General features: G+C 42.5%; 12 protein-coding genes across 12 annotated transcripts; 3 read left to right on the top strand and 9 right to left on the bottom strand.

Moving 5' to 3' along the window:
* Positions 1-33: 33 nt before the first annotated feature.
* Positions 34-1,686, bottom strand: RIM8 (Rim8p; the record flags this gene model as incomplete). The annotated part of the gene is made up of 1 exon (XM_003647354.1): positions 34-1,686. The coding sequence occupies one exon, from the start codon at positions 1,684-1,686 to the stop codon at positions 34-36; it is 1,653 nt and encodes a 550-aa protein (XP_003647402.1).
* Positions 1,687-3,137: 1,451 nt separating this feature from the next.
* NSR1 (Nsr1p) lies at positions 3,138-4,484 on the bottom strand (the record flags this gene model as incomplete). Its single annotated transcript, XM_003647353.1, has 1 exon — positions 3,138-4,484. One exon carries the CDS (start codon positions 4,482-4,484, stop codon positions 3,138-3,140), a length of 1,347 nt encoding a protein of 448 aa, XP_003647401.1.
* A 637-nt stretch (positions 4,485-5,121) lies between these two features.
* Ecym_6200 (uncharacterized protein) lies at positions 5,122-8,559 on the bottom strand (the record flags this gene model as incomplete). The annotated part of the gene is made up of 1 exon (XM_003647352.1): positions 5,122-8,559. One exon carries the CDS (start codon positions 8,557-8,559, stop codon positions 5,122-5,124), a length of 3,438 nt encoding a protein of 1,145 aa, XP_003647400.1.
* Positions 8,560-9,221: 662 nt separating this feature from the next.
* On the bottom strand, positions 9,222-10,133 carry RTS3 (Rts3p; the record flags this gene model as incomplete). Its single annotated transcript, XM_003647351.1, has 1 exon — positions 9,222-10,133. One exon carries the CDS (start codon positions 10,131-10,133, stop codon positions 9,222-9,224), a length of 912 nt encoding a protein of 303 aa, XP_003647399.1.
* A 762-nt stretch (positions 10,134-10,895) lies between these two features.
* Positions 10,896-11,495, bottom strand: Ecym_6198 (Mg-dependent acid phosphatase; the record flags this gene model as incomplete). The annotated part of the gene is made up of 1 exon (XM_003647350.1): positions 10,896-11,495. The coding sequence occupies one exon, from the start codon at positions 11,493-11,495 to the stop codon at positions 10,896-10,898; it is 600 nt and encodes a 199-aa protein (XP_003647398.1).
* A 129-nt stretch (positions 11,496-11,624) lies between these two features.
* Positions 11,625-13,196, bottom strand: ACH1 (acetyl-CoA hydrolase; the record flags this gene model as incomplete). The annotated part of the gene is made up of 1 exon (XM_003647349.1): positions 11,625-13,196. The coding sequence occupies one exon, from the start codon at positions 13,194-13,196 to the stop codon at positions 11,625-11,627; it is 1,572 nt and encodes a 523-aa protein (XP_003647397.1).
* A 654-nt stretch (positions 13,197-13,850) lies between these two features.
* On the bottom strand, positions 13,851-14,927 carry FUS3 (mitogen-activated serine/threonine-protein kinase FUS3; the record flags this gene model as incomplete). Its single annotated transcript, XM_003647348.1, has 1 exon — positions 13,851-14,927. One exon carries the CDS (start codon positions 14,925-14,927, stop codon positions 13,851-13,853), a length of 1,077 nt encoding a protein of 358 aa, XP_003647396.1.
* A 1,004-nt stretch (positions 14,928-15,931) lies between these two features.
* PEP1 (type I sorting receptor) lies at positions 15,932-20,446 on the top strand (the record flags this gene model as incomplete). The annotated part of the gene is made up of 1 exon (XM_003647347.1): positions 15,932-20,446. One exon carries the CDS (start codon positions 15,932-15,934, stop codon positions 20,444-20,446), a length of 4,515 nt encoding a protein of 1,504 aa, XP_003647395.1.
* A 183-nt stretch (positions 20,447-20,629) lies between these two features.
* On the top strand, positions 20,630-21,164 carry POP8 (ribonuclease P; the record flags this gene model as incomplete). The annotated part of the gene is made up of 2 exons (XM_003647346.1): positions 20,630-20,742; positions 20,810-21,164. The coding sequence occupies 2 exons, from the start codon at positions 20,630-20,632 to the stop codon at positions 21,162-21,164; spliced, it is 468 nt and encodes a 155-aa protein (XP_003647394.1).
* A 146-nt stretch (positions 21,165-21,310) lies between these two features.
* Positions 21,311-22,693, bottom strand: APN2 (DNA-(apurinic or apyrimidinic site) lyase APN2; the record flags this gene model as incomplete). The annotated part of the gene is made up of 1 exon (XM_003647345.1): positions 21,311-22,693. One exon carries the CDS (start codon positions 22,691-22,693, stop codon positions 21,311-21,313), a length of 1,383 nt encoding a protein of 460 aa, XP_003647393.1.
* Positions 22,694-22,923: 230 nt separating this feature from the next.
* RFT1 (glycolipid translocation protein) lies at positions 22,924-24,603 on the bottom strand (the record flags this gene model as incomplete). The annotated part of the gene is made up of 1 exon (XM_003647344.1): positions 22,924-24,603. One exon carries the CDS (start codon positions 24,601-24,603, stop codon positions 22,924-22,926), a length of 1,680 nt encoding a protein of 559 aa, XP_003647392.1.
* A 279-nt stretch (positions 24,604-24,882) lies between these two features.
* On the top strand, positions 24,883-25,518 carry HAP3 (Hap3p; the record flags this gene model as incomplete). The annotated part of the gene is made up of 1 exon (XM_003647343.1): positions 24,883-25,518. The coding sequence occupies one exon, from the start codon at positions 24,883-24,885 to the stop codon at positions 25,516-25,518; it is 636 nt and encodes a 211-aa protein (XP_003647391.1).
* Positions 25,519-25,731: the final 213 nt, after the last annotated feature.

The following is a 25,731-nucleotide window of genomic DNA, read 5'->3' as shown; positions in this document are numbered from 1 at the left end:
GATATACTACCAAATGTATCTGTTGTTAGCAGACTAGGGATTTTCGGGAGGTGGATCGCTTTCTAACTCATGTAGCCTTAGTTGTTCTAACTCATTCTTGTCTTCTGTAACAGGATATTCAGAATTTGCTGTGTATCTCGGCACTGGGTCAGTGGGGTATACGTCGGCTTCTAGATTATCGACTTGTTTTTTCCTGGATGATGATGGCTCACTAATTAAGTCTCCAAAATATTGTTGACAGAGTTTATCGTACGTGTCTTCAGGTTTCGAAACGGAAGAGATGTAGGATGTAGGAGGATCTTCATATGGAACTGATGAAGAGCCTTCTTTTAGTTCACCAGCAGGTTTTGATAGCGTATTAGTTTGTGGGCAATCACTTTTGTGGGTACCTATAACAATTTCTATTGAAGTACCTGTGACATTTCTTAAGCGTTTGAGTTTATCAACATTGATCATATCTTGAAAGAAAATCAGGGATTCGTCCAACGCTCCAGCTTCATTTTTGTTGGGAATAGGTAGTTTAGGAGGAATAATGCTGAATTTCTTGGTTATATGGCCCTTCGTTGAAGGTATTGGTATATCCGTAGTGCTAGATCCGCCAACTATTCTATTAGACTCGGTGTACACAATATTTCGGGGGGATAGATTTGCGAGAACTTCGATATAGTATTGAAAACTGAACCCTCTATCTGGTACAACCAAGGTTGGAAATGCATCGAGAGGAACATTTAGATTCATAACCACAAAACAGTCGTATGTGTTGGGGTCTATATAAAGTGGGGAAACACACTGGCAGATATCTTTACGGAACGTCTCCATAGGATCTTCTTTTCCAACACCATGCATGCGACAGATTCGTACCAACGTGGCAATGAGGCCAGCGGAATGCGAATAATCTTTATAATGCTGTATGTGAACCTTTATCTTGATGGTATCACCGATTGTGAAGCCAGATTCTGCTATATCCACTGATATTGTAACAGTCTTCGACGATGTATTTGTGGTAGCTGATGCATTGGAGATGGTCAAAGGATTCGTCTTCTTCGTTAAAGATGAAGAGGTATCTTGTTCTGCCATACTAAGCCTTGGGCCCCTCATCATCTGGGGGGATTGTAGAACAACAATCTTCGTGGTCGGTTTCGGCAGAGGACCCACGTCCACGGGAACCAAGAGTGAAAACCTTTTCGAGCATTTTGACATAGAGCACGACGAATCAATAAGGGGTTTAAGAGTACATTCAACACTATAGGAGATTGAACCCTTCTCAAACTCTATCGACGTATATACATTTTTCATCGGAATCATCATCCGGAAAGGGAAACGATGATCTCCTCTAGTAAGGCCATTCAAATCGTCAACTGCCGTGGGCTTTTCTACAATATCTCCATATATAACCGTAGACTTTTTAAACAACTCCCGTTCTAACTTCAATCTAGACGTTGCGCCTGCCCCGTTTCGTACCTTCAACTTACCAACCAAAGCAAGATTCACACTCACATTCTTTAATGGCTTCTTCAGTGAGAGCACCACCTCCCCAGCAATAAATTCTCCAGGTTTCCATATCTTATGTGGCTCCTCGATATCCACGTAAAAATCGGCAACCACTACCAACGTCTTTAGCCTCCTTTCAGGCGAATTCTCCGCTTGAAACGAGCTTAGCAGCTTAAACTTGGAAAAGAACCCCATGTGTTGCCAACATCGAATTTCCCGAACCCCTACCCTTTTAACCACAAAAACTGCTTCTAAACAAATAACAACCCCAAAACTCTCGAAAAGCACAAAACACTACAACCTGCCTCCAAATGCCACCTTACAACGTCTTATATAACCCACTCAACAAATTATTTTAAATACCCAAACCGCGTGCGTCCAGATCCCCAAACTAATTCCTTGTCTCCCTCTTCTCGAATACTTCGAAAACTACCTCTTGAAATAAAAACGTTTCTCTCTCCTTCTATAATATACAACTATACAACACAAACCTCTGTACTTGTTACCGTCCACTGGCTTAAGTTGATGACATCCACACCGAATAAAAAATTTCAAAAAATATTGAGAATCTTCGAGCTAACTTCGAAAAATATCGCAATTACCGCCTTCTTTAAGCCTGATCTATATTAACCTTTGTAGTAAAATTACTAGAGCAAATTTATGTACTTTTTTGATAACTGAATCAACCCTGTCTGTCCCTTTACTTCTGTACTTGGATAATCCACCTTGTTCCCTCTGGCCTTTGGATATCCACAGAACAAAGGACAAAAACAATTAAAATACAATCTGCTCGAGCCCGTCTTAGCTTTTATCAAGCAGTTTCTCTGGCATACCTCTAGAAGTCGTTTATGCCAACGAGATAACAGAATTTGCCAATTCTGTTCCGATACATCCAAAAAAGGTGCCTTTCCAATGACAAATGCGACAACCCTTTTCCCACGCAGCAGGTGTGGCAGGGAAAGTTATTGTCTTGGCGAGGTAGACGGCTGCTCGACGAATAAAGTGCCATATGTAGTAAATTAGAAACGTACTATGCATTGCGAAGAATATGTGTCAGAAGTCGACGGAGATATGGGGGTGCGGTGTTTGAGGCATACCCAACGTAGATGAGCAGGCGAATGGGGATGAAACTCGGTGTAACAATATGTTGTGTTCATAATTGATGTCTAAGAAGGACCTGACGGGGTTTGTGTATGAAACAGGTTGGTTATTAATTTAGGTATTGGGCATTGTGTATATAAAGAGGCTTGAGATTAGCTGAGAATTAGTCAGGGATTGGCGATTAATCTAGACAGTTGAGTGACGCTGGAGTAGTCATTGTAGCAGGGATTCATTTTTTTATTTTTCCTCACATATATATTTGAGTTATATATTAATTGATACAGAATATAATGTACAGCAGATACAAAAAACTAGGTAAAACTTAGCTTCAGATTTTTATGTAGGAGCGGTCTTGATTTATGGGGTTATCTGAAGTTAATCTATGTATTAGTAGAATGCATGTTCTTTTCGTCAGAATATAGGATATGGTGATGTTGGTGGTGGTGGTTGTGATTTGACAGAAAGTAAAGTTGCTTCGAGTAACGGTGCGCGGGGAGAGACTGGTCTATGCGGTTGTTGAACTTCTGTAGGTTTTTATGTACCGTTTAATCAAAAGTCTTCTTGGTACCTTGGAATGCAGCGCTTTGTCTTCCCTTACCTAGCGGGGCGCTGTTTGCGCCGGAACCAGTTCTTGCAGTAGGGCCACCTCTTGGGGTGAAGCGGGCACCGCCTCTGCCACCTCTGAATCCAGAGTTGCCGCCATTTCCACTTTGGGGTGGTCTTGGAGAGGAGAAGTCTAATCTAACGGGTCTGTTGTCAATGTACTCACCTTGAAGTTTGTCCAATGCTTTCTGGGCTTCCTCGATAGACGCATATTGGACATAACCGAAACCTTTTGGTTGGTTGGTCTCTGGATGCGTCGGGATTCTAACACTGATGATACTACCATAGTCTTTAAAAAGCTCAAAGATGTTATCACGGTCCGCGTTAAAGGACAGGTTACCTAAGAACAAAGTATCGGATGGCTGAGATGGCACGTCGCCGAATTTTTTAGCACGGTCTTCTTTTGGGTTGGAAGCAGGTTTAGAGGTGGACATGTCGACGTTAATTGGTCTACCATCGATTTCCTTACCTTGCATTTCCTTAATGGCCTTTTCGGCATATGATTTATCCTCAAAGTCGACATAGCCGTATCCACGGGATCTCTCTGTACCTCTTTCGTAGATGACCCTAGCGCTAATCACACCGCCAATGTGTTCGAATTCGGTCTTCAACCATTCATCATCGATGGACCAAGATAACCTGCCGACAAAAATGGTGGCAGGTTCAGTTGGAGAGTCCTTTTTGTGCTTCTTTTGGGATTTTTCATCTTTAGATCTGTCCAAGTTAGCTGAATCAGTGGATTTACGTTTCTTCGAACCTTCTTCTTCTTCTTCTTCTTCTTCTTCGTCAGTCTTCATTACTCCAGTAGCAGCGTCTTCGGATGAGGATGAAGAGGATTCATCTGAGGAGTCGTCGGACGAATCGTCATCAGATGACGAAGAAGATGATGTTTCATCGTTCTTGGCCTTTTCTTCAGAATCGCTTTCAGATTCTGAGTCTGATTGCTCACTGTCAGAAGAGTCGCTTTTAGAGGAAGAGTCTTCATCTTCAGATGAACTCTTAGTTTTCTTGTTTGGCTTCTCAGATTCACTTTCTGAGTCGGAAGATGAAGAATCAGAGGATTCGTCGTCTGAAGAGGATTCATCTTCCGAAGAAGAGCTAGAGTTGGATTCGGCCTCAGAAGAAGAGGAAGTGGAGTTGGATTCAGCCTCAGAATCAGAAGAGCTTTCTGAGGAAGAAGAGGAGCTGGAATCTTCACTGGAAGAAGAGCTGGTGACTGGGGTAGCAGCTTTTTTCTGCTTCTTCAAGTCTTTCTTAGCAGCCTTTTTGGTGGTAGCAGCCTTAGCCATTTTTAGTTCAGAGATAGACTTAAGTGGTTCTTTGGATAGAAATTGAAACGAACTTGAAGCAGTCAATCGGATTCAAAATGCTAAGATTATAACTAGCCTTTTAGTACACAGAATATACTGCTTGTTACCTGGCGATGAGATGAGTATTGAAAATTTTTCACTATGTATAAAACCGAAAAAGAAAAGATTCAACGTCCCAAATTGCTTTTTCCATATTTGACCTGTCACGTGATCACCAGACTTATTTTTACTCAAATGCCGGTGACAGAGCTTAACAATTTATGTAATATTTGGAACTGAATATAAAGATATTTTAAAAAATTACTGTATATTATTATATTAACGTATTATTTGGTAGAGACTACTGGTATATTATATAGGACTGTCTTGTTTTGTAATTTTTTTCTTTATAGCAGATCATAAAAGGGGACTTGCTTTACCTTGATTGGCTATTGGCAATTTTTAAGATATTAGTAATAGTTGACAGCACATCTGGTTACACCTTCGAAAGTGCCAAGAGGATAGGTTGGTTTGAGAAGTGTGATATACCCAATACTTTTTGATTCACGTTTCAGATAAATGTGGTAAATAGTATCTAACAAAAAACGAAGAGAAAATATATATCTAATAATTGAGGTTAAATAAAACCTAATAGTCCGAGTACCAATAGAGTTATTGATGGAGAGAATGTTGGTGCCTTGCCGTCATACACAGAAATAGATGGGCTACTAGCTGTACTTGAAGATGTTTTGAAGGTGGAAGATTTTTGGACAATTGTTGGGATGGTGTTTGTAGATTCTGCAGAAGAAGTAATTGTTGTAGCCTTTGAAACAGTGGCACTTGTTGTTATTTGATCGGTTGTCGTTTTGCCGTCAGAATGCGGAGTGGTTTCGGAAGTTGTGGATATGGTGGATGATCCTAACGAAACAGATGGAGAGATATTGCAATTAGAAGTACATTCTGTAGAGGCTGTTTCGGGGGCTTGTGGTGGTACAACCGTGGTACTTTCACTCGTGCCAGAAACGGATGGTGTTGTGAAGGTTATTGTTTTGAACGAAGTGCTCGTTAAAGTTATATCTTCCTCGGTGGTTAAGCTAATAATTGTGCTTGTTACTATACTTGGAACTGATGGGGATGGTGGGTTGTTACCGCATTCAGGATATATACCAGTCGTGACGACTGGTATGTTGGTCAGAGAAGTTATGGTAGAGCAGTCAGGGCATATACCAGAGGTAACAATGATTATAGATTGAATAGTGGTTGTATAGGCGCTGCATTCAAACCCTTTAGTAGAAGTCTTTGGATTAATGGATTCGTAAGGTGGCAAGGATGTATCTGGAATGCTTAGAGAGGGTGATGTTGTAGTAGATGAAGTAGATGGTGTAACTTCAGGTGTGCCGGTAGACATATCAGACTGTGGGTATTCAGAAGCCGGTGAGGACAACTCAGGAGTAACTCCGGGAACTGTGCTCGAGACTTCCATAGTCTCAGAGCTGCTAGAAGTTTCAGTGAGAGTGGTGATGTCTGTGGTCCCAGTCGTGATAGTACTTTCTAAGTAGCCAGTGGAATGCGGACTAGAAATAGGCTCGCTGGAAGATGGTGTAGAAGCAACAGAAGATATAGTTGATGTGAATGCGGAAATGATAGGGATTGTGGAAACGGAAGTAACTTTACTGCATTTTGGGCACTCCCCGTGTGTGATGGTGACTGTCGAGTAACTATGTGTGGTGTATAAGGTGGACTCCAAGCTTGGGCTGGAAGTTTTAGGGTTGATGGATTCATAGGGTTCTGACACAGTCTCTGGAGGAGGTGTTTCGGTGGAGATAGATTCAGTAGTGGACACACCTGGGGTGGATGATCCCTCGGTAGCAGTGGATGCACCTGGGGTGGATGATCCCTCGGTAGCAGTGGATGCACCTGGGGTGGATGATCCCTCGGTAGTAGTGGATACATCTGTGGTGGATGGTACACCTGGGGTGGATGATCCCTCGGTAGCAATGGATACATCTGTGGTGGATGGTACACCTGGGGTGGATGATCCCTCGGTAGCAGTGGATGCACCTGGGGTGGATGATCCCTCGGTAGCAGTGGATGCACCTGGGGTGGATGATCCCTCGGTAGTAGTGGATACATCTGTGGTGGATGGTACACCTGGGGTGGATGATCCCTCGGTAGCAGTGGATACATCTGGGGCGGATGATCCCTCGGTAGCAGTGGATACATCTGTGGTGGATGGTACACCTGGGGTGGATGATCCCTCGGTAGCAGTGGATACATCTGGGGCGGATGATCCCTCGGTAGAAGGCTCTATGGAAGGATTTGTAGAAGAAACTTCAGTGTGTGTGGTAGGAGTAACGACTGTGGTGGTGTCGGACCCTTCGGTGCTGTCAGAGCAGCTGCTAGTTTCAGTAAGAGTGGTGATGTCGGTGGTCCCAGTCGTGATAGTACTTTCTAAGTAGCCAGTGGAATGCGGACTAGAAATAGGCTCGCTGGAAGATGGTGTAGAAGCAACAGAAGATATAGTTGATGTGAATGCGGAAATGATAGGGATTGTGGAAACGGAAGTAACTTTACTGCATTTTGGGCACTCCCCGTGTGTGATGGTGACTGTCGAGTAACTATGTGTGGTGTATAAGGTGGACTCCAAGCTTGGGCTGGAAGTTTTAGGGTTGATGGATTCATAGGGTTCTGACACAGTCTCTGGAGGAGGTGTTTCGGTGGAGATAGATTCAGTAGTGGACACACCTGGGGTGGATGATCCCTCGGTAGCAGTGGATGCACCTGGGGTGGATGATCCCTCGGTAGCAATGGATACATCTGTGGTGGATGATCCCTCGGTAGTAGTGGATACATCTGTGGTGGATGGTACACCTGGGGTGGATGATCCCTCGGTAGCAATGGATACATCTGTGGTGGATGGTACACCTGGGGTGGATGATCCCTCGGTAGCAGTGGATACATCTGGGGCGGATGATCCCTCGGTAGAAGGCTCTATGGAAGGATTTGTAGAAGAAACTTCAGTGTGTGTGGTAGGAGTAACGACTGTGGTGGTGTCGGACCCTTCGGTGCTGTCAGAGCAGCTGCTAGTTTCAGTAAGAGTGGTGATGTCGGTGGTCCCAGTCGTGATAGTACTTTCTAAGTAGCCAGTGGAATGCGGACTAGAAATAGGCTCGCTGGAAGATGGTGTAGAAGCAACAGAAGATATAGTTGATGTGAATGCGGAAATGATAGGGATTGTGGAAACGGAAGTAACTTTACTGCATTTTGGGCACTCCCCGTGTGTGATGGTGACTGTCGAGTAACTATGTGTGGTGTATAAGGTGGACTCCAAGCTTGGGCTGGAAGTTTTAGGGTTGATGGATTCATATGGCTGTGAATCAGTCTCTGGAGGTACCTGAGACGTCGAGGGTGCTTCAGAAGTAGAAGATTGTTCGGTTAGCGAAGGCACTTCAGGCGTCCCAGTGCTAACGGAATCTGGAGGCGGTAAAGTATAGGAAGTAACTATCGGAATGGTAGAGACTGATGTGGTAACGGTACAAACAGGACACTCTCCTTGTGTGATTGTGATTGTCGAGTAGAACCTAGTGGTGTAAGTGGTATAACCAACAGAAAACTCTGAAGTGGTGGGTTCATAGCTCGATAGCTCGGGAACAGTGGTTGATTCAACGGAGTCTGTGTCACAGCTGGACGTTGTTGTTACTGTCAGACCATCTGTCGTTTGGTTCGTAATAGTTCCAGTGCTGTCTGACTGAGATGACCCCGGAGAACAACCTGAGCAGCTTGCCGTGACAGACACATCAGGCGTCAAGGTGACACATTCGGGGCAAACATAGGATGTAATCTGCAGAGTGGAATTGTAGTAATAAGTGTCCTCTGCGACTGCACAGTATGCGCCCATTAGCAGCATCAAAATTCCAAACTTCATTGGTGCTTGTGAGTGATGTGTAAGATGTTTTTTTAATAGTAACGTAGGAATAAAAAATAAAAAGATAACAATATTATATACACTACCCCTCTCAAAAACTAGTACCGAGTAGAAAGCATCTTCAACCTCTTTATATAAGTTCCTAAACATCAGGAAGGATACTACAAAAAACCAGTGACATGTTCCAACTTGTATCTGTTTCAGTGCAAAGCCATAGACGAGATTTATTCTTGTGCGCCAGACAAAAATATAAATGTTTTAGACTCGCTTATTTAATCCGAACATCGTCCACATCGGGTAATTGCAAACCGCCCTTATGAAACGCATCAGACACACCACTGCAACTGACAACTGACAACTGACACCTTAGATGAAACTCTGCCCGTTGCTGCACGGTAACAGTGGAACTTGTGGAAACAATTAACTATAACCAGGACGGTGAATAACAACAACAATTACAGTGATACTGATAATAATAGCAAGAATAACAAGAATAAAAATAAGGAAAAGGAGAAGCGAAATTGCGCTTTAGAATGATGATATATACACTTTGTAACAAACTAAACTCATATATACTCACTCGGCCTGGGGACCACTGGAAGAAAAAGAAAAAACCACCCAACTGCCAGGAAAGATATACAGGTGTAGATTATCCATATATTCTTTTTCTGAGAGATATATGTATGACCGTAAACAAGAGAGGCGGGAAAAAAAATAAAAAAATAAGGTCTTAACAGTAGTAACAACGTAGCAGAACGGATCCTTGCTTGCTTGCACATATAGTTAGGGATGCAGGAGGCGGAAGCCCACTGCTAAAGAACAGTGTAGCCAGCCCGATTCGGCAACTTGGATAACCGAGGGCCGGTCGCCGTCGCAGGATCATTAGACTGCCTCCGGCGTCTCGTACGTGTTCCCGCAATACCAGGGCCCACCGGAACTTGATCCTGCGCGGAAGACGACCACAACCCATCGACATAATCAAACCCACCGTATTTCCCACCCAACTGCCCTCCAACGCCGCCGCCACCGCCGCCGCCACCACAGGCACCACTACTCAGCGTGATCGGATAGCTGCACGCTGAATTCCTCTTTTTCTGCAAGTCCGACTTCAAATTATCCATCTGCGAAAACGACGACCGCCTCGAACTACACGGAGTAGACCCCATCGACCCAGCCGACGCAAAAAGCTGCGGCTGTCTCAGCGACGCAATCGAAGACCGCCGCGACTGGGGCGGTGTGGGCGACAACGGCTCCCCATTCAACACGTGACCCATGTTCCGACGCAACCTGCTGTTCTCCTCCCTGAGAAGATCAATTTCCCGCAACAACCGCATCACAATGGCATCCTGCTCCTTCTCCATCTGGTCCACAATCTCCTCCTGCGACAGCCGCCTCGGACCGTGCTCCACCTCCCCCAACGCCGTCTGCGTCTGCGGCGGCGGCCCGCCCGCCGCACCGCCGCAGACCGCAACCTGCTCCTGCCCTGCCCGTTTCTTACCCTTCTTCCCGCCCATGCCCCCGCTCAACGACACCATACTCCCACTCCCAGCCTTGGACGGGGTCGTCGGCGTCTTGAACGTAGAACCGCCGCCAGAATCACCCTTGCTCTTCTTTCCCTCGTCCTCCGACTCGCTATCCATAACCGGATCCACGTTCCCACGCTGTTCCACCCGGCTGCTGCTGCTGCTGCTGCTGCTACCCGTCATCCTGTGCTTCCCATCCATTATGTGTAACTGTTTTGTCTTTATTATTTTGATTTTTTTCCAGAAGAAAATAAACAAAAAAACAAAACTAAAAAACAAAAAAAGATCTATCCAGACGAGATAAGAAAAGAGATGAGACAGAGAGAAAGATGGGAAAAGAAGAACTCTTTTTGTTGTTTTTCCCTCTTGTATACTTTACACGAAGATTTGCCTAGAACCCCTGTTTAGAAGAAACCCCCAATTTTTGGCGAAAAAAAGATATCACGAATTACACCACAAAGGAGGAGGGGAACGTCTCTTTCGTAGGTTGTTACTTCTCTTATATCCTTTGTTCCTTCTGTCCCGACTGAAAACGCGGTGTGGTGCGGTAGCGGTGTAGCGGGGTACGGATGTGAGGAGATCGGTGGTTTGTCTCTGTGGTAAATCGTGCGTAGACGGAGTAGGCGGAGTAGGCGGGAGGTTGGGAATGGGTGCGCGGGCTTCTGTGTGTATGTTTTGGACGACAATAAGGGATGGGGGAGGACAATGTAAATGCAGATAGTTTCTTGGGACAAGGGTTGGTACAAGGGGGTGTTTCGGGGGTCTGATTGTGGCTCGGTTGTCTTTGGCCAAGAAATAATCATGGTACAGGCAAAATAGAGGAAACGCTGCTGGTGTTCTGTGGTACAGGACCGGTGGGGGAAGGTGCGGCTGGCAAAACACTTGGCGCACAGGCACACGCCCGCGCAGCGGGCGTGTGCCTGTGCTGTGCGTGTGCGTGTGCGTGCGTGGCGCGGTGCGGGATTAGGCTGCGGCCAAGAAAGCTTGGTAGAGATCCCAGGTTGTACCGCGTTTGCGGTCTCGCACGTGCACATAAGAAACTCCGTGGGCTTCTACATCTCGGTTCCTGGGTTCGTCGTCGAATAGACATATTTTTAGGGATCTGATATCCGAGAGGTCGCGGTGCGCCAGGCTGTGGGCCGGGTTGGCGGTTCCGTGTGGGTTGTTGTTGGTGTTGTCGTGGATAGTGCGCAGAGCATCACGGATGTGGTTAATCTTGGGATGGTCGCCCCAGCTCAGGGCGTCGAATATTTGTAGCAGCGGGATGGGGGGGCCGTCTGGGCGGGTTCGTATTTTGTAGCAGGCGAGCATCTGTTTGGCGATGTCCGGGGCCCATGTGCGGGACGCGGAGACGATGAGTGTGCCGTGGGTTTTGAGATCGGACAGGATGTCCGGGATGTCCGGGTAAAGTGAGATTTGGCGGCCGCAGGAGTCGATGATGGTTTGGACCTCGCCAGAGGGGAGTTTGACGGGGGTGAACGGGGGGGTGAGGTGGGTGTCGCAGAAACAGGGCCAGAGGGTGTAGTCTAGGTCGAATGCTGCTACGTCGGGGTAGTTGATCATAATGGATTTTGTATATATATATATGGTGGTATGTAGCTGTGTATGGTAGTGGTGGTTGGCAAGAAGTTTTTAAGTTTTTTCGCTGCGTGGAGTGGCGTGACGGGCCGCGGGGGGGGGGGGGTTGGGCGGCTAATCCCAGGACTTTACTTTCATGGAGCCGTTTTCAGCCAAGTTTATGTGAAACTTAAATGCATCCTTTAGCATATGGGGCTCGTGTAAGGAACGGGTGCGTGTTGCGTAGTGTTCGGCACGTTGTAAGTAGTCTAGCAAGATTGGTTTATAGTCCGGGTGGGCGCAAGAACGGATTATCTCGCGAGCACGCTCGCGGGGTGCAAGACCGCGCAAATCCGCTAGGCCTTGGTCAGTGACAAGAATGTCCAAGTCGTGTTCGGTTTGATCGACATGGGAGACCATGGGTACGATGGAGGAGATACCCGTGGGGTCAGTTTTGGTAGGTCTGGCCGAAGGGGCGTGCATGATTGACAACTTGGCGTTTCTCAAAAAGTCGGCGGAGCCTCCTAGGCCGTTTAGCATGCGGGAGCCAGACACATTGGTGGAATTGGCATGAGCGTAGATGTCCACTTCCACGGGGGTGTTCATGGCAATGACTCCCAAACGACGAATCAATTCAGGACTGTTGGAGACGACCTGGGAGCGAAGACAGAGCTTGGTTGAGTAGCTGTCCCAGTTTTGGAAAAATTTGTCGAAGCCAGCCTCGGTTAAGCGAACACTGGTTGCTGTTGCGAACTCAAGGGAGCCATTTTCAAATAGGTCCAAGAAGGAATCTTGTAAGACCTCAGTCCAGACGTTTAAATTTTTGAAAGATGCACCCGCTAAACCCTCGATGACGGCATTTGCAATGTTTCCGATGCCGCTCTGCAATGGGTGCAAATTGGCAGGCATGCGACCTTGAGACACCTCGGTTTCTAAAAAGTCGACCAAATGGCCAGCAATGGCGCGGGAAACATCGTCAGAGGGGGAATTGGGACCGACCTTGTCACGCTCTGTGGATTCGACAAGAGCAACCACCTTGGAGGGATCCACAGGGATCGAGTCGATGCCACAACGATCGTCCACGCGGGTATATGGGTAGGGTAGCCTGTTTGGAGGGTTCACAGGCATATCTATGTCGTGCAACCCTTCAAAAGAAGGTGTCGCCGTGTTCACCTCAATAATAACCTTGTCTGCCGCGACAATAAATTCAGGCGATCCGCCTACGGAAGGACCTGGTACTATGGATCCGTCCTCTTTAATTGCAGTGGCCTCGATGATCGTATAATCCAAAATTTTACCGTCCGTTCTCTCACGCGTGTAGTACCCGTAAGTCAGGTCTTGCGGGAACATAGACAAATGTTTATCAAAGAATAATATCTTGCCCTCGTTAATAGACCTGGCTATAGGCTTCCCAACCTGATGCGGTGCCCGCCTTTTGATCATGTCCAACTCGGCCCACCGGTTTTCCTCTGGACCCGCTGACGCCCCTACAAACAAATTAAACCCAAGCTGCCCCTGCAACCCGTTCTCTTCAACATACTGCGCCAATGCAGTTGGCACAGCTTTGGGCGACCCCACTCCTGTAAACCCTGACCATCCTATATACTGCCCATTCTTAAACAATGGCACAACCTCCTCCGCAAGACGCACCTTGGACAAATAAGGGCTATATCTCACTCTTTGTTTTAACAGCTGCGACACTGTCATTCTATAACTCTGAAATCCTTGTTGCAATGATGCTAATAAACACAATTGAAAGATCCCACTGATTCAGCCTTTGTTTTGCAACCACCGTTGCCGCCTTCCAATACGACGTGTGCCATCTTGGGCCCCTTATATAGCCCCCACTCTCTCTCCACATTAATTGTTTTCCTTCTGGGTTCAACGACGTCGCGCTTGTTGGGAGATCTCGACACCCCCACCACCCACTAATTAGGATCCGGCGTCGGGAAATAATGTTGGTTCACGGCCAAGTAACACCACGTAGGCTTGGGTCTGGAGCTGTAGATGGCAGTAGTCATGCAATGGGATGAGTTTTTTTGGCATGGCTATAATGCAGGTTGTGGATGACTGGCAGTTGTCCATGGTCAGGCAGATGTAGATAAAGATATATTTGGATGGATGGGCGAATGGACGGCAAAGGTTGGCATGTGATGTCTATGGTGTTTGCTGGAAATGTGGACTGCTGTGATGTGCCATTCTATCTCCTGTATGTTATATATTGCGTGATTATTTATATATATATGGCGTGAGGCTGGGCAGCGAAGGGCGGCGGACGGTGATTATAGGGGAGTTTAGCGTCCTTGTGTCAATAATAAGCAAGCCGACGGGGAGGGGCACGGAGTGGAGTTTAATTAGGTGCTAGTTGCTTGTGTCGTGGCTGTTGTCCAGGAAAACCTCGTCCCAGAGAAGCTGTTTCAGATCTCTGGTGGTGAGCCGATCCTTGTAGCGATCGAATTCAAAGAACGAGGCGGGGATTGGAGCACCTTCCGGTTCGTCGAGAGGATCATGGTAGGTAGCCAAATAAGGGTGCCTGAGAGCGTCTGCAGCGGTGATGCGTTTTCTGGGGTCGAACACCAGCATTCGCTCGAGCAAGTCGATTCCAAGTGCACTAGCACCTGGAATGAGTGTGCGCAAGGTAATCTTGTGGTAGCGGGGTAAGGTGCTTATGTACTCTCTTGCGCGGCGAGATCTTATGGAAACGAGATCTGCTCCTACTGGAGTGCCAAGCAGCTCAAATATTAGCATTAGCTGGTGCTTGTAGTCCTTGCCAGCGAAAAGTGGCCTCTTTAAAAAGAGTTCAGCAAGAATGCACCCGCACGACCAGATATCAATGGCTTTCGTGTATTTTGCCGCAGTGAGCATCACCTCCGGAGCACGGTACCATCTGGTAGCCACATACTCTGTCATGCCCGAAAGCTGGTTTTGTTCTATTTCAGTGTTATCACCATTATCAATACGTGCCAGGCCGAAATCGCAGATCTTGAGGTCACAATTGGCATTAAGAAGGAGGTTTGAAGGTTTAAGGTCCCTGTGTATAATATTGCTACCGTGCAGAACTTTGAGACCGCGTAACGTCTGGTAGATGAAATATTGGATATGGTCATCCGACAGTGCTTGTGTCGCAATCACCCGGTGTAGGTCTGTTTGCATGAGCTCTTGAATGATATAAACCTCGTTAAATGTCTCGAAAGACGCCGGCTTTTGGATATCATAAATACTGATTATATTCTCATGTTGGAAATGTTTTAGAATTTTTATTTCACGCAGTGTTCTGAGGGAGAACAGCGTTCTTTCAAATGGCTCTATCTTCTTGATAGCGACTATCTCACCTGTAGGCTTGTGTACTGCTGAGCATACAATCCCATATGCACCTTCTCCGAGAAGCGCTTTCAATTGGAACTCTGAGCTAATGTTAAACACAATCTTCTTACCCATTATCTCTTGCTTCTTGTGTGTGCTCTCCAATGTCTTTTATTAATACTACGTATTATTTCCTTCCCACTTCTTACTCTCCTGCCCGAGCAATACATGTCGATCTGAATCTACCTACCTATATATATATCTATATCTATCTATATTTATCCTACATGTATTATATAACCTATTCTTTCTTGAAGCGAGACATATTAAACTGAAGAATAAATATCCGTGAACTCCCTCCACCCTTGATCTAGCTATCCTCCAATTGTTTCAGCCTCAAACAACCGAAACAAACCATCTTCCATGTAAAATAACCTCCTCCGCTACGCTCCAATCTATAATCGAGTTTCAGCTTCCATCACACTCACTACCTCTTTCCCGGAATACTCATCCTGCGTCGCTGTCTGCACCGTCCCGTCCTTACCGTTTATGTAGATTTTTACATCAGCAGCTGCTTCGAGGCGGCGACCACCGGAAAGTACATTGCCAAACCCAGGCCTCTTGACGTATCCACACACACATACAATGATAATCCCGATGACGACAACGACAAGAGAGAGGTGTAGAAAGAAGCCTTTGCACTAGAAATGCAGCAGCAATCGCATTCCTGCTCTCTTTTTCCATGCGTCAACTACTACGTACTGCTGTCGCCCCCGCATGGCTATTTTTCCATCTGTTAAGTGCTCTTTTTTAATGTAAACTACATCATATAAGCTTTTTTGATACCACAACCAATTGTAGCCAATGGTGAAATTCCATAGTTGATCATACATGGACAATGAATTGTATATTCGCTCACCTGCTAATTCCTTTTGCTCACTGTCTTGTGTTGAATCCGTTGTAAATGATAATAAATGTTGGAGCTTTCTGGCTGCGGAAGTGGATCCAGGAGCTTAGAGCGTGGTGTGACTAAAGGAAAAGCTCAAGCAGTGCTAATGTACGTATTCGAGCAACAACATATAGAAATAACGGATTAGAGGGGTGGGTTTTGTGCTACAGTCTAATAGAGTATTGATATTATGATAGTCTTTTGGGTGCTGGTTTTATTTTCATGGGCGGCTGTGGTGATAGGTGAGTCGAAGAAACCGGTAGTGGAGGAAACAGGGTTTGATGGAATGAATATATTTGCCTTCAGTGATAGTACGACAATGGTGAAAGGCTGGAAAAGGGAAATTCAACTTAGTCGGAATGGTGGTGTTGAATGGGAAGTCGTTCAGAAGGTGAATGATGACTTTCTATCTGTGCATATTGATCCAAATTACCCTAAATATAGGGCAGTGGCGATGTTAAAAGATGGGAGTGTGTACTTAACGGAAGACCAAGGGAAGACATGGAACAAGATATATAAGTTTGAGGTTATCGATGAGAGGTTATCTGAGCTTTTGATGATTGATTTTATATCTCATCCAGCAAATGAAAACTATATGATATTGAAGATGGCATTTACTTTGCCAGGGCTGTCCCCTATAGACTTTAATGACTTTCGTCATATGTTAAATGATGTGCGGTACTCTCATGTAGTTTCTGGTGATAAGGGGAAGTCATTTAAGTCGATATATGAGTACTCTCCTGAGGTGTTGGTTCAATGTAGGTTTATTCGAGAAACCCGTGAATCTCAGCAAGCGAAGGAATCTTCGATTATATGCTTAAATTATATTGTGAAGTCTCATTCAGCCAATGTCTTTCGTACAGATGATTGGAAAACAAAGACTGATGTTGGAAAGTTTGAGAACGAGCATGTTATTTCTGTCGCTTTATTGGACAAATATATTGCAGTAATCACGTCTGAAGATAAGTTTAATGCTTATTCCGTGAAAAACCTTTGGATTTGTAAAGACGGTGATAACTTTCGCAAGGCAGTCTTTCCGACTCATATAAGGCATGAAGAGATATTAAAGGATGCAATGGTAAGTGGAGAGAGAATTATACTTAACATACCTACGAAGAAGTTTCGACATGGTAAGTACGGATTAACTACTTTTATATCTGACACTAGTGGGTATAAATTTTCAATGTTGGCTACCCACATACAAAATGGATTCGATCTGGTAGACTCCTTTCAAGTATTGGATCTTGATGGTACCTTTTCTGCTAATTTACATTCGCGAGACGGTAGGAGTAAAAATATATTGTCATTAGACTATGGTAAAACCTGGGAACAGATAAAATTCAATGAAAATGAAAAACGCAAAGGTTATTTTTGTGATATTAAAGATACTGAGCACTGTACTTTGCATGTGACACCTTCTACCTCTCTCTATGTTCAAAGAGCTTTCCACGTGGGCGGTGTTGCAGGAATTAGAATGGGTATTGGCTACGTTCATGATTCTGTTAAATCTAAAACATCCAAATGGATGACTTTCTTATCTAGGGACTATGGTCTCACCTGGTCGAAAGTCTTTGACTTTCCTGTAGGCTATGTCATAGGTGATTACGGTAACATTATTCTAGCCCTTCCATCTGATCCACAGGATGATGGTGACCCTGCTAGTGAATTTTACTACTCTATAGATCAAGGTTACAATTGGAATGAATATGAATTTGGTGAAACTTTTTCCATTTCTCTATTGTCTGGCGCCACTTTAGATGTTTCTGGTTCCTATTTTATATTAAATGCTCAATCACTAGAAAGGGGTGACATAAAACAGTATGCAATTTCATTTTCTAATATATTTGGCGATGCAGTATGTTCAAATTCAGACCTTGAGGATTGGTACATGATGGATGGAAGATGTGTTAATGGAGCTAAACATAAGTTTAGAAGGAGGAAGCATGACTCCATGTGTTTGTTAAAAAGCTTCTCTCCAGAACCGATATACACTTTAGAACCATGTGAATGTACTGTAGATGACTATGAATGTTCTGATCACTTTTCCTTGGACATTCACGGTACATGTGTTCCCGATTATAACCTATTAGCATATTCTGGACTGTGTCAAGGATCTAAGGAAGTCACATTACCTCAGTTGCAAAAGCAAGCTGGAAATAAGTGTAAAAACCCACTGCAGCTTAAAGAAACCAAGGTTTCCTGTATGGACAGTATGAAAGAAAATGCAGATATCCAAGTCACAGAATTTACTTATAATGGAAATTTCTTGACATACCAATACTTTAATTCTCTGGAAGATGATTCTTTTTTAGTAGGAACGGACTTACATGAAGTTCTTGTATCTAATGATGGTGGTATGACAATAAATCTAGTCGACACATCTGGAGAGCAAATTGTGGAGATTGTGCTTAATCCATATTCCAATAATGATGCTTATCTATTCGGCAAAGATAACAGTTTGTTTATAACAGAAGATAGAGGTCATGGCTTCAGGACTGTTCGCCTACCAGATTCCAAACAATTGCATCTTCCTCTAACCTTTCATCCACATGATTCAAAAACTTTTATCTACTATGGAGGTCAGAATTGCGAAGTTTTGGACAATCCTAAATGTCATCCTGTAGCCTTTCTAACCAGAGATGGAGGTGATTCCTTTAGCGAATTATTATCTGGAGCTATCAATTGTGAATTTGTTGGTGCTCTCTACGAATATCCAGCACACAAAGATATGATTATGTGCCAGGTGAGAGATAAAGACACGAAGCAAAAGTCGTTAGTAACATCTATTGATTATTTTACCGATAACAAAGATCAAGTTTTTGATAATATACTCGGTATGTTCACCACAGGTCATTATACGGCTATTGCCGTAATTCATAGTTTGGACGAAGTTCGTTCTTATATCACTATCGATGGGAAATCTTTTGCCGAATCTAAGTTTCCTGCAGACTTTAAGATGGAAAAGCAACGGGCATATACTATATTAGGCTCTCAAATGGGTGCCATATTCTTACATATAACAACATTTATGGATCAGGGGCTTCAGTTTGGAACTTTAATGAAAACGAACTCAAATGGAACATTTTGTGTTGGTTTGGAAGATTCTGTTAACAGAAATAAAGCAGGATTTGTCGATTACGAAACCGTTGAGGGTCTAGAGGGTATCCTGTTAATTAATGTTGTTGACAATGCAAATGCCATTTTAAAAGGAAAATCTAAAGAGAAGAAATTGAAATCTAAAATTTCATTTAATGATGGTTCCGATTGGAGTTATATCACTCCTCCATCCAAAAATTCTGATGGTAAACGTTATCACTGTAAAAAGAAGGATTTGAAACATTGTTCACTCAACATCCACGGTTATACTGATAGGAAAGATATCAGGGACACCCTTTCGTCAGGCTCTGCTTTAGGTTTCATGGTTGCTGTAGGGAATGTTGGTGAACATTTGTTGCCTTACGAGGAATGTTCTACATTCATTACAGAAGATGGAGGAATCACCTGGCAGGAAGTAAAGAAAACGCCTCATCATTGGGAATATGGTGATCGTGGTAGTATTGTTGTATTAGTGCCTGATATTCAGGAGACAAATACCTTGACTTATTCAATTGATGGAGGCAAAACATGGGACAATTATCAATTTGCAGAACAAAAGGTAATGGTCAAAGATATTGTTACTGTTCCACAGGACTCTAGTATGAGGTTTTTATTGATTGCAAAGTCAAAGTCTATTACGGGAGAAAAGACGAAGACGTATGCTATATCTTTTGCTCATATATTCAAGAGAGCATGTAATATTGACCCGGGCAACAAAGAAAATACTGACCTTGAATACTTCCCGGTTTTACATCCCGGTTCTGACTGTCTATTTGGACACAAAGCAGAGGTTTTGAAAAAAATAAATCATGACTGTTATATTGGAAGTCCTCCATTGAAAGAGCGTTATAAAATCGTAAAGAATTGTTCATGTACAAGAAGTGATTTTGAATGCGATTATAACTTTTATAAAGCTTCGGATGGAACCTGCAAATTAGTGAAGGGTTTCGACCCAAACGAACCTAAGGAAGTTTGTGAAAAGGATAGATCTTTGATCGAATACTTTGAGCCAACAGGATACAGGAAGATACCCTTTTCTACGTGTAATGGGGGTTTAAAGCTGGAGAAGTTGAGCTCAGCCCTCCCATGTCCAGGTAAGGAAAAGGAATTCAAACGAAAGCATGGTTTAGATGGTGGAATTGTATTTTCGATTTGGTCGATGTATTTGGTATTCTTTTCCATCACATTGTGGTATATTTACCACCGTGGTATCAGAAGAAACGGTGGTTTTGCTAGATTCTCTGAAATTCGCCTTGGTGATGATGAATTGATCGAGGAAAATAGTATAGACAAAGTTATAAACAACATTGTTAGAACTGGCGTCTTTGTTTTCTCGGCTATATTAACGGGGACCCAATTATTCAAAAGAGAACTCAGAAATACATTTCAAAGAGTGAGGGAAAGAATCTCCGGGAGAAGAGGCCCAAGTTATACAACTCTAATCCACGACCAATTCTTAGATGAGGCTGATGATCTATTATCTGGCCACGATAATGATGCTAGTGATCTGGCTACTTTCATTGATGACGAAGGTGCATTTGAAGTTGATGATGAATTTTTGGGATTACCTGAAACTTCACCACGTCACAGTAATGCCGTTGAGCCTTAGCAAAATACCTGTGAAGGTAACACAGTATCTTGTGATATTTAGAGTTATTTATCTACCATTGTTCTTCTTCCATGAAGTTCTCATATACAGTTTACCCATGCTCACTCATCAAGTGTGAGCATCATATTGAGAAACGTATCTAGTGACTATCGGTTTATTGATCAGGAAACACTTTACTGTTAGATGATACTTATTATGTTCAAGACGGCCCATTATCTAATTCATTTCATATATATATTCGCAATGTCTAGTTCTTGCAAGCATGCAAATGATTGGTATTATTTTAAATTAAAATTGTATGCATTTTGTCTTCACAAAAATCAAATTACTATGATTCTGACTACTAACTATTGATTCATATAGAACATCGCCAAATGTGGAGCAGGACTCAAACACTCATCTCGATGAAATGACTTGGAGACAATTCATAAGACACGCTTTGAAACATTCGCATGGGGTTTTTGGGGAAGCAATTGAATTTGACTTTTTAAATCAGGACAATGGTACTGCGTACGTTAAAGTAGGATACGATGATCGTGATAATTTCTCTTCTGCGCTATCATCATACATTTCAAGCGATGAACTTGTTGGCTTTCCATTGGTTATTCATATACTGCAATCTACTCCTAACGCAGCCTCTCTTCATGTAGAGGAAAGCGATTTTATATGGTTAAATAACTATATCGAGATTGAAAAATCTGATTTGGAATGTAAATAAATATGGCATTTGAAACTGCTGCTCTTATAAAACTCTTAGATGAAACATAGTGCTTCCATTGAAAAATCTATGAGACGTGTATATTACCTTTATATCCGAATTGATGTATACAAGTCCAAATATCTGGACTATTAGCCGTTTTATGATCAAGTACTATCAAGTCCCTTTTCATCTGCAGCCTGTGCTTCATTTGTCTTCTTTAGGGAATAAATATTAAGTTTCCCAATATCAATCTCCCTTTTCTTGTTCTTATTATCGAAATGACTTTGAATATTAGGAGTATTTTTTGACATCCTTTTGGCAATCCGATTACGAACCAAGTTTGGCTTCTCTTTAAATGATATCATGCTGCCAGGTTTGAACATATCCATAATATTCTTTTGGTTTAAGTTGTATTTGAGTCTTGCTTCAAACTTTGGTATTGGATATGTTTTATCTAAGACAACAGCTGTTATTTTTGTAAATGAAAGGTCTAAAAACACTGGACAGTGGTCCGAACCCATTATCTGCGGCCATATATTGGCATTCCTTATTCTTGATTGTAGAGCGGTAGTTACAAAAATATAGTCGAGTCGTGAGCCATAGTTTACAGGTCTTGAGTTCATTATCGTATTCCATACTGTATACATCTTAAGCCTATTCCTACCTTGTATGTATCTAGTTGAGTCTATCAATATCCCATTTCGGGCAAATTCAGGAATAATTGAATCAGCTAGCATCTCATTCAGCATGCGACATGTTATTCTTAAGGGATCATAGATAAAACCTCTTACTGCATTCATATATTTCTTTTCAAATTCCAAACCAGCGTCTGCATCCCGAATTATTAAACGTTGTTGTTCCAATGCTTCTGCTTTATCAATCAAATCTCTGCTGACATTTATATCCCCCATAAGCACAACCTCCTTTCCTTGTTCTTTCAAGTTCCTGACCCTCTTAAATAATAACTTTAAGAACTTCATTCTGAATACTTCCCCTTCCTCCGTTTGAGTTGAATTCGCAGGACAGTAAGTGGAAATAACCACAATACCACAAGCCAATTCAATTATTACGCAGCGGCCCTGGCTATCTAGCTCTTCAGCATCATCGCTATAAGGCAAGTTTTCATATCCACCAATACCGATTGTAGGATCATCACGATATGAGACAAGCTCACCATTTCTCTTAACTTTAAGTAATCCAGTGATACCTTCTTCAGCTTTGACTACCTTTAGCAATGAACTCAAAGGATCAGATTCTTCTCGAATTCGGACCCAACATCCAACCCCAGAATAACCACGTTTTACTTTGGGAATTGTAATGAAAGAATAGGCATCATCAACAATCCCCCATTTGGAAACCGTGAGCCGGTCGATCTTCAATTCCTGGAATGTGATAATATCACCATCTAAAAATTTGAACAGTTGGCTTAGAGAATTATTCATCCTACTGAAAGGATAGTGCGAAAACAAAGTGCGAATGCCATTAACATTAAATGTAATAAACCGAACATTGTTAGGTGCCTTTAATTCCCCATGCACTGTATCCATGATGCCACGCTTTTAACACTGATCAACTCTGATTGTATGATGGTCTGTATGTACCAGTTATATACTTAACATAGATTTTATACTTTGAAGATTATAATTGTCTTTGAAAAGCTAAAACGCGATGCAATTCTTCTATCATTATGCTCGCTAAATTTTACATTAAACGTTAATATTAAATGAACCATCCAAAATGGCATCTATTAAACACATTAATAAACATTATATATATATTAATTTTCTTTCAGTGAAATATCTCTATTCTTATTAATGAAACTCATTAACAAGGCCCTCTCTTTATAAATCATTGCGGCTACCAGAAGCACGGCAAGGAGAATATTTATGAATAACTGTTCAAAGTTTTGAACATAACCGACTTTACACCAGGCGAACAATCCAACTACTAACGAAATAAATCCGATGGCTTTTAAATTACCAAAGTTAAGCGCCAAAGACCCTCGAGATTTAGAACCTGAAAATAATTTGTTATAGAATCCATTAATAAAAATTGCACAATAAACGATCCTTAGAGCCATGTTGATCATGTTGCTTAAGATCAATCCATCTAAAGATAGGTTGAAATAATCAATGAACATCCAACAGTTCAGTAGGAAGACTCCCGACAGAAGCATCATCAAGTATGAATGGCGCAATATTTGGTCACCAGATGCGACACTGGAGAAAAAGGCCTCAAGTATTCCATTCATAGATAAAAATGGGAGGTAAAAGCAGTAAACGCTTATAGTTTCCAAAACACTTGTGCTAGACCATTTAGATCCGATCAAAAACTGTAATAGAAAAGATGAACTGGTTGGGCCAAATATTACAATGATTATAGTTAAGTAAACGTAAAACTTAACCAAGTTGATAAGCACATCCATGGACAGAAGTAAATTGCTTGTTGACTTATTAGAAAGAAGGCGGGTTAGAAATAAACGCAAAGACTCCTCTATTGGAGCGAACAGAAGTCTAGTAATTATTGAACCATAATTGGATAACAATGAATAGATACCCTGCTCTTCAATAGTACACAGCGAATTGATAATCAACTTATCACCTTCAGTGAGTAAGTGTTTAAAACATAGTTGGAAGTATACTTTCTTGAAATGTTGAACAATTTCAGATTGAAATAAATAAGAGCCTGTCCCCTCTGACACCTTTATCTTTGTTAAAGAGATTGAAAACTGCTTTTTTAATGCATGATGCCTCAAATAATCAACGTAATATAAGCAAAGCACAGTGATAGCTCTTGTAACCTTACCTAACGAAAAAGCCAATATTGCAATACCCTCTTGTTTATAATTATCATGTATTGTCTCTCCGGTACCGTTGATCCAATTTTCGTACCAATATATAATACAAAAGTTTACAATGCAAGAAGCTGCAACTGATAAACCCTCTATTTCAGATCTGGTCTTGTAATTGAGCATAAATTGGTTCACAATGTACAATGGCTCGCTGAACAATTCTGCCAGAATCCCCACAAATATAAAGAATATTGACCAACTGAAAAACGGCAACTCGATGAAATATTCGTTAATATTGGAATATTGCCAAGCCATGAGTACAAGTGCTAGGGGGAAACCGATGCATATAGGTATATATCCCAAATTAACAGCAGCTTGCAACACATTCGGATCATCCACATAGTCTTTATCCTCACCATCGTGACCTCCCTCATTGGACCCATTAATCCTCAACGTTGCAATCCTAATAGCCTCTCTGCTGAAGAATAAAACAGTAGAGGATAAGAACTCCAAAAATGACGTTATTCCAAATATTCTAGGAGAAAGAAACCTTACCAACAAAGTATTCAAAATGAATGTAACAACTTTGGTGAATAATTGACCAAGCATAAGAAACGTAGCGCCCTTAGTGGACTTCTCTAAGATTTTCTCACTTGTAGATACCATTACGCTATCACACCAGTAGCCTGCGTCTGCTATTCAACTCGATTTTATGTGCAAGTTCACGCATACATTACGTGTCTGTTTAAAACTTTGATGCGACATGTTTTCTCTGTTTAAGAAGGCGCATCTTTCAAGATTATTGATAATTGTTGCAAATACACATATAATGGGCGTTATATCGAAGAGCATTATCACCACAACCACCACTCCCATATAATCAAAATTAACCAACAATAATCTTACTCCTAGAGATATTAAGAATAACCAACAAGACCGGAAAGAATGGATTCAAATTCAGAAAGCCAAGACAAGCATAACCAATATATATCAGAGTTACGGGAACAAGACAGATGGCTACCCATAAACAACGTAGCAAGATTAATGAAAAATACACTACCAGTGACTACAAAGGTATCAAAAGATGCCAAGGAATGCATGCAAGAATGTGTCAGCGAATTCATTTCGTTTGTGACCAGCGAAGCTAGTGATCGGTGCGCTGCAGATAAAAGGAAAACCATCAATGGAGAAGATATTTTAATATCGTTACATGCCCTAGGCTTCGAGAATTACGCTGAAGTACTCAAGATTTATCTCGCCAAATATAGACAGCAGCAAGCCTTCAAAAACCAAATTCTATTCCAAAGGAGAGGAGATGACGGTGAAACTGACTTGAATGATATGACTCCCACTGATATAGGAGCACAGAGTGTCAATCAACTCTCTGCTGAAAAGTTGAACGATAAAAACTCGAATCTTCAACAAGGAAGTAGTCCTGAATATGAACAAAATAACGGTTCACATAAAAATGAGCGTGAGTCTGCTGATAGAAGACATTCCAATAAAGAACAAGAAGACCAAGAGAAGGGAAACGCTAAAAGTGATCAGTTTGTGAATCAAAAAGGCTCACTATGCCTATGAACTAATGATGAAATGACTTTTATTCAAATAAATAATTCACAAATATTCTCTTTTGGGATCCCCTAAGCTCAATTGGTAATTGTTTTCCGCTACCACAGGTTATAAACCTTACAAATTCATTCAAATATCCCTATGTATAACAATACAGCGCTATGTAACATTAAAACATTACCACCATGGATTATTTTAACTGGAACTAACATTCATAACTGG

The sequence above is a fragment of the Eremothecium cymbalariae genome, chromosome 6 (genome assembly GCF_000235365.1).
Source record: "Eremothecium cymbalariae DBVPG#7215 chromosome 6, complete sequence".
NCBI lineage: Eukaryota > Fungi > Ascomycota > Saccharomycetes > Saccharomycetales > Saccharomycetaceae > Eremothecium > Eremothecium cymbalariae.
This window is presented reverse-complemented; position numbering and strand designations above follow the sequence as displayed.